The sequence below is a fragment of the Magnolia sinica genome, chromosome 6 (genome assembly GCF_029962835.1).
Source record: "Magnolia sinica isolate HGM2019 chromosome 6, MsV1, whole genome shotgun sequence".
Lineage (NCBI taxonomy): Eukaryota > Viridiplantae > Streptophyta > Magnoliopsida > Magnoliales > Magnoliaceae > Magnolia > Magnolia sinica.
Genome location: NC_080578.1, coordinates 2,811,092 through 2,819,357, shown reverse-complemented (window position 1 = coordinate 2,819,357; position 8,266 = coordinate 2,811,092). Strand labels below are relative to the sequence as shown.

Sequence of the window (8,266 nt, the reverse complement as noted above, 5' to 3'; positions counted from 1 at the left end):
TGGTGTGTCGACGCCACCAAGTTTTGTGCGTCCAACCATGAGGTATGTGTTATATCCAAACCATCCGACCATTTGGTGAGCTAGTTGTAAGACTTGATCTGAAAAATAAGACAGATTTAAAGATCAAGTGGACCACACTGCAAAAGGCAGTGGGAAATTGAACCTTTACCATTGAAACCATTTTAGGGGTCACATAAGTTTTTGATCAATATGATATTTGTATGAATGTTTTAACGGTGAAAATCATTGTCCCCACCACGATTTGTGGTTTAGTTCAGCTGAGCTTTGGATATGATTTTTTTGGGCTTAGTCTAAAATAATCTCGCCAAATAGATGGACGGTGTGGATATAATAAATGCATCATTGTGGGCCATGTAACTTTGATATCCTTTGAACCGTTCGTACAGCCCACAGCTCAGCGCTCGTCTCGCACGACACGCACACACCAGCCAGATCGGTGGTCCATATAACTTTGATCTCCTTTTGCAATTTGTAAGCCGTCAAATCTTGTACTGGAGGATCTTTTAAAAAGAAATAATAGATCCTCGATCCGACCATTTTGTCATAGTATGCTCGGTTTTTAAGTTTCGGTAAGTGGGGCCCATATTGCAGTGATCGAGACCATTGAGCTTTTGCATCACGCTGTGGACAGACCATTCCCCAAAAATCTCCTTTCTAGGATGATCCAATCTCCTACAGATAGAATGGTTCCAATGTTAACGGTAAAAGTCCAAATATCGGTGGCTGTGATCTTTCAGTCTACGAGGTTTTTACTTTTTACCACCTGTCCCATCAACGGTGGGAGATGGTCTTAATTATCGGATCATGGGCCCCACTTGTGCAAGTGGAGACCCGAGTGTACTGTACACTCGCATAGCTCCTCTCTTTAAAAAGTAAAAAGTCACCGAATGATCGTCACCTTTTATTATTTTATGTTATAATTATTGGAGCTTCCTAAGCTCACACGCCTGCAATGAAGCACGTATACATGCCACACGCAAACCACACATAGGTGCAAGATCTAATCCATCTACCAGGTTGGTCTAACCTTCTACATTTCTTCTAAAAAATGAATCTCATCTACTCAGCATGTGGACCCAATATTAGAAACAGGTGAATGAGATAGAAAGCTTCAGCCAAGTTTTCCAGAGCTGTACATTTGTTTTAGAAACCGTTGCTCACCTGACAAGTGGATCAGACTGATTCTTGGACTAGATTATCAATATAGTTCTTCCTTTTTGATGGATGGATTGGATCTGAAACCTATTGGACAGTACTAGTACTTGTGTGACACGTACGTGAGCTTGATTGCACTAGTGTGGAAGCATAGTAAAGCTCTTATTATTGTATTGTTATGATCATTTTCAAAGATAAAGAGGCATGAGATGCCTCATTTCTAATGCCTTTGTAAATGGGTAGATAGAACTGAGGGAGGCTGTATCTATATCTGGACAGAGGTTTCTGATCTATGATTCAGATAAGTGAGTCAAAAGATCCCGACTTTTATAAATTTATTAAAATACACTAGTAGGTATGTCTAATTTTATTAGAATACACTCGCGCATGCAAATTCACTTGTAGGGAAGAAGCGGTGGAAGGCATATAAAAAGCCGTTGAAAAAGGAGAGTTATTTAGTCTGCCATCATATAACACCTGATACACATACATATAGAGCTTGTATGCATAGCATGTGCTACTGAATTTAACCCTCCAAAAAAAAAAAAAAAAATCAAAAGTGATCATGTTGTACAAGAAATCCTAACCTTCGATTAGTAGATCGATGTGATGAATTCATATCATAAGATATGTTTCACCGAACATCCTTAAATGTTTACTAATTGGCTATTTGGAGAATTAAATCGAGCAGTACAATAATTTAGTTCATCTTACATCAATTTGATCACAAAACAATGCCCTTACGATTATCAAATTCCTCTCCTTCTTTTCCTTTTTCTAAATACATTGGGGATTTGGAGAAAAGCTTCCACAAAAGACATCCTTGCTCCGCATCTTATGGCACCTTTATTCAATTAGGTGTGAACCAACAGCACATGGCTACGATAATCCGAGAGAGCATGCTCGTATTACAAAACCAACTTACTATAGGGCTCACATTGAACACGGCACATGTACCCATTGTTCTAAATATCGACGAAATCGGCCGATATATCCCACGATATATATTGTATCCCACCAGTGCGATACGAAACGCACAAGTAGTACAATATATTCCGCATATTATCTAGTGAGTATTTTCAAATTTCGATGCTCTTATTTTATGTAATTCATGTTAAACTAATGTCAAATTGTTACAAATTCATGATTTTTCATATTCTACATGAAAATTTATGGATTGAGAGCTTTGATTTCGATATTTGGAGGAGATCAGCTAAATTGTGAAAAATTGAAAAAAAAAATCAAAAATTTTCAATTTCTAGTAAATCGTCTGCAATCTATGTTCAAACATCACATTAAAAATGTTTGTAACCTAATCTAATGATTCTTCTTTTGCTTTTAAATGTATTACTTTCCACATGTCTTTTTACATTTATAAATTATATGAATAAATATTGAATATCTTTGCATCAATTCAATTAAACGACGCATAGATTAGGACCTCATACAAAGAAAACCTATTATGTGTACTTGTTTTTTGTAATGTTTTGATTTATAAGTGCATATTTATATCTTTTTTAACAATCACCGAAGTTTCATCGAAAAATTCAACCAATTTCTCAACGTTTTCCAATGTTTCCAACAACAGCGATACATTATACCGATATTTCGAACACTGCATGTACCATAGATCTAAAGCTTCATGACTCAACTCAAAACTTGAGTAACTCAACTCGAAGAGATTTTGAGGCAAGTCACTGAGAAACACGCTGTGGAATGAGACTCAGTTCTAACTCGTCAAGTCATCACTGACTCGGTCAACTCGACATGACTCAAACTGAGTCACTGGCTGAGTGGATGCCATTTATTTGAAAATATAAAGTAAGGAGAAAGACTTGAAAGCCGGACGGGACCCAGTGAATTAGGAACGGACGTCAATACCACTTGGCCATTTGTAGTTTTCGTGAAAACATAAACCATATTTTACACTCATGACTAACAACATGTATTATTAATATAAAATCTTCCTAATTTAGTTATTAAATACCCGACCCAGACCGAACAATTGAGTTAAAGTGGTGTTTTGGGGTTTTGAACTATGGTCCCAACTAATTAGGGTCGGCATTGGATGGAGAAAGTCCGTCAAACTAGCTCGAAATGGAAAGCTCCCCACCATGCCCTCTCTAGGGCTTTCAATGGTCTGGGGCCTTGGCTCAGTAGACCTGGCCCGACCTGTTCAAATCCGTGCCTGAAACCAATGCCTGTCCCCTGGCAGGATTAGCTACCTCTAAATGGGGAGCTTGTGTCATCTCTATGGCCATTCTAACTCAATCCAAACTTAGGCGAAGTGAGTGTTTTCACTCTAGAGCTTTGCAAAACTGATATGACTTCTGCACATGACTACTTGTGACAATGCATGGCCATCAATAAGGTGACGCCCACCATCTTCAAAACCCCAGTGTCACACCACATTTGACAACTGAGAAACTTATCCAGCTCTGCATAATATCCTACTATTCTACTGGAGATAGTCCTATCAATAGGCCAGGCTGGCCGGCTTCAAGACATTCTTGGGCTGAAATAGTAGGCCCAAGGGATGGGTCCGGGCCTAAAATTATCAAGTTTAACAACGGGCCGGACTCAGGTTTCATTTAGGAGCCCACGATCATGGCCAGAGCGTGGCCCAGCCTGGCCCATTAATGATTTGATGAACACATTTAATGAACAGCCTAGATCTTATACAAAAGTGGGTGCTTGGGCTAAAGCTCAGGCTGGATTCATGCTCGGGTCATGGTATAATCATCACGTCGGGGCTCAGCCCTTTTTGTTCGGGCTGTCATGGTCCTGGGCCGGGCTCCCTTTCCGATCAGGCTTCGACAGACCTCAGGCCGGCCTACTGACAGCCCCGAACGGCTGAACTGGAGATGGTTAATCCATTGGTGTATTTGTCAACTCAATCGTCCCTTTTACCATACAAACTCCACTCGAATGGTTTGGATCATCTAAAGTATACGATTTTTGGGCATGACCCATCAATGATAGGGCTTACCGATGAACGGTTCTGATGTCATCATTCCTCATTTCTAGTTAGGAGTGGTATTGGGCAGGTATGGTCGTGTCCGGGTTCGCTTGAGCCCATCCGATGCGCCTCTAGGCGTTAGGCATTTGGACCAATATTCAGCCCATGTACTGCTTAGATGGCCCACACTATATGGAACCATGGGGATGGTGATGGGGATGGGGACGCCCACCATACATTGACCGTGGTTCCCACCATGTTGTCTACATGCCATCCAACCCATTAATCAGGTGCCCCCCATGACGATGAATGGGTGTACTAACAACGCCATGAGCTCAACCCAAGCACCTCAACCTCATACATTTCCACCCTAAGTGTAAGAAATTTGTTCCCCTTCTTATGAGAGGATCCACTATGTAAAGTACTGTGATTAAACAACTTAAGAGGGACCATTGTTGGAGTTGTGTTCTGAAAACCAATATAAATTTTGTTCACCGATGAATTAGATGTGATATCGATGATCTTACCAATAGATCATAACAACCATGTCCTAGATAGATAGATTGCAATGCATTAGCTAATATATAGAAATTCATTAAAACATGTGTGAACATGAGTTGAAAGAGAGGGATTCTTCTAGTTATCCTTGGAAACTTGAGATGGAATCTTAGTACCCTGTTATGCTGACCAACTAGCAGGTTGTAGAACAAGATGTGTTTGTTGTCATCATTATGTCGATAGATGTGGCCATCATATTTGAGGGGGACTGACGATGAATCGGGATGAAAGGTCTTTACTAAAAAACATAATGATGAGTTAATGTGTCTTCGCCCTACTCTACATAAGACTGAGTGTTCTATGAGAATAGGCTCTTGGTGTTGAACTTGTTGGGCACTTGCACTAGTGGATTGAAACCAAGTCTCTAGATTTTTGAATGAACATGCTTTGGATCCAATTAATCCTTCAATCTCAGGATGTGTAAAAGTTTAAGGTTTTGATAAAATGTGCTTTGGAATCCATTGATTTTTTAAGAATTTACTTATGACTGGTTTTTCCATTGAATTCAATATTCAAAATGTTTTACAAAATCAATTCAAAATGTTTTAAAAGATTTTGTAAATAAGTGCTTAACAATAAATCTTATCCTAGAAGAAGAAGTTCTTATCCTAAAGTAAGAGGAGCCATTGACATAATAGGAAGAGCCTTTGGGCATCCCTTTGTTAGGCATCACACACATGCAAGGTCTACCTCATGGGAATCCCATGAGGTTGCCTTTTCTATGCCCCACCGTGATGTGTGCTGGACATCCACTCTATGCATTTGGTGGGTCCCCTCTAGTTATGGGATGTCCCAAAAATAAGTCATATTCAAAACTTGGTTGCGCCACACATTCTGAAACTATGTAAAAATTATGATTAAAACATCAAAAATCACTTGGTGGGGGGCCCTGATCCTTAGAATGGCCTAAAATTTAGTGTGACCCTTCACCCAAGTGTGACACACATAATGGATGGGATATATGTCTGAACGACATCTATATGGGCCTTATAAACGATCAAGAAGGTTTCAATGGGTTGCCATCCAGTCTCAACCGTTAGTCTATGGTGTGGCCCACCACGAATTAGCTTGATTTTTAGACCAGTGGCCCGCCATGGAAGGGTGCATCTAATTGATGGTGTGAATGTCTGATAGGCGTTATAATGATGCCCAAGAGCTTTCCACGAGGCCAACCTCGTAGAAACATTTCCACATACACAGATCATCCCTTCCCTCCGCCTTACGATGGTGCCCAAGAGCTTTCCATGGACTGCCCTACACAATCGCTGACGTGTTTGGCTCTCAACTCTTGGACATATTTAAACAGCGATTCATGGGGTTTAATCTTATAATCTGAGTTTTTGAGAAGTTTTAGTCTGTTCCTTTAAAAAAAAAAAAAAAAAACTAACACCCATGCGAGTGGGAACATTGGTCAGGCGTTGTGGCCCACTTGAGTTTTAAATCAGGATGATTTTGTATCTTCCCTTCATCCTGATGAATCACACATGATGAATGGGTTTGATGCAATATACACACTACGATGGCCCCTCTACATCTAGATGATTTATGGCACTAGGGCCAGAATCAAGGAATACACCTGATGGACGGAGTGGATTTCACATACAGAACATGGTGGGACCTAAATTACTTGTGTTTTACGCTTAAACAAGTTTTATAGAGGATTCCAGTCCTAATAAGAGAGCTCATGGGTCCTCGAGGACGTAGGTCCAACAGACGGACAGCCTAGATCATCAGTCCGTGCATCGACATGGACCCCATATTGATTAGCCAACACATGGAACTCAAAAGCACATGGCCCATTGAAAGAGCAAGAAAACATTCCACTCCAACCATAATAAGATAGTTTACGTGTTTTGAGTGATTTGGCTTTCTTTAACATTTGAAAATATGGGTAAGAAGGTGAGCTAACAAAACAATCCCAAACGCCCACTCCCATACCATCCCAACCAACACATGAAAGCAAACCACCTAACTTGAACCATTTTATCATGTAGACCCCCTTATAAAATCCCAACCGTAGCTGACCACTGATTACAACCACCACCATCAAATCTTCCCAACACCTTCATCTTGCATAGCCATGACTTCTAACACTAGCTTCTTCTTCTTCTTCTTCTCTGTGTTCCTTGTATCCTTGTCATTGATCAATCAGCATTGCCATGCGGCCCGCCATGTGTTGGACACCCAAGAGGGGGTGACCCCTCCTCCCGCCTCACCGACCATCCCAATATTGCCTAAGCCTACATTGCCACCATTGCCTGCGGCCCAACTACCCACTCAGCCGACCGCACCTACATTGCCTAAGCTTACATTGCCACCACTGCCTGCAGCCCAATTACCCACTCAGCCGACCTTGCCAATGTTGCCTAAGCCTACATTGCCACCACTGCCTCAAGCCCAGCTGCCCAGTCAGCCGACCGTGCCAACATTGCCTAAGCCCACATTGCCACCATTGGCTGTATCACAGTTGCCCACCCTGCCGGCCATGCCAACATTGCCTAAGGCAACACTGCCGCCATTGCCCGTAGCCCAGTTGCCCACTCAGCCAACCGCCGGGCCAACATTGCCTAAGCCCACATTGCCACCATTGCCTGCCAGCCCTACGATCCCAACCATGCCTAAGGGCACATTGCCACCAATCCCTACCATCCCAACAATCCCCACCATCCCAAAAATCCCTTCCATTCCGACAGTCCCAACTCTCCCTTTCCTCTCTCTACCCCCATCAACCACTAGCCCATGATGGCCCACCTTGCTTGCACCCTACCTATTAATTTGTGGTTATTAGCATTGGATGCTAGTAAAACATCATCATCATTAGTAATGTTTTGTATAAGGTCTTTTTTTTTTGTGGGGCCTACTTAGTATTTGATTGTTCTTTGGAGCCACGGCTCGTGCGAGTTGTAGGGGAGAATGAGGGGGCACGAAGGCATGTCGCCGTTCTTCTTTTGCTTTGTATTTGTATTGCTTATGAGAGATTTGTTTGAGCATTCGATGAAATATGTCAGTCACCAGTTTTATTGACTGAATGGCTAATGCATTTAAACCATTCACAGCTACTTCGCATCAGAATGCCAGCACGATATGTTATTAGAGACCCGATTGACAACCTCCAACGCAATGCATGGGCCCACTGTGATGTGTGCATGACATCCAATCCGTTCAGAGATCGTTGGTCCCACCAGACCATCCAAACTCAAAAACCTAACTTGATATCTAACCGGGCTGGGTCAACCCAATGACTCGACCTAGTCTTTACCATATTTCAGCCGTGTCAGGTTGGCTCAGAGACTCTGATTGGTCTTTACTTGACTCGACTAAGAGGTCTTAGGTTCAAACCCTCCGATCAAGTTTTTCAAGGTGACTCATTATGCCTTTAGCTGGTAAGAAAACTATATATAAATACACACACACACATTGCCTGGAAACAGGTGAAGTAAATAAAATACCCATTGTTGGATATGGACTCGTGAGCAGCCCACTTGTGGGAAACCACTAGTGGGTGGGTCCCACACGTGATTCTACCATTTCTTCCTTTCCAATTTTTCTCAATGTTTGAAATTAAATTTTAAA

At 41.7% G+C, this 8,266-nt stretch overlaps 1 protein-coding gene across 1 annotated transcript; it reads left to right on the top strand.

Annotated features, from left to right (window-relative positions):
• The first annotated feature begins 6,773 nt into the window (after window positions 1–6,773).
• Window positions 6,774–7,436, top strand: LOC131249459 (protein PELPK2-like). Its single transcript, XM_058250270.1, has one exon. It carries the CDS (start codon window positions 6,774–6,776, stop codon window positions 7,434–7,436), a length of 663 nt encoding a protein of 220 aa, XP_058106253.1.
• Window positions 7,437–8,266: the final 830 nt, after the last annotated feature.

Excerpts from the sequence above, each read along its gene's own strand:
- LOC131249459 (XM_058250270.1), top strand. The coding sequence starts at position 6,774 with ATGACTTCTAACACTAGCTTCTTCTTCTTCTTCTTCTCTGTGTTCCTT.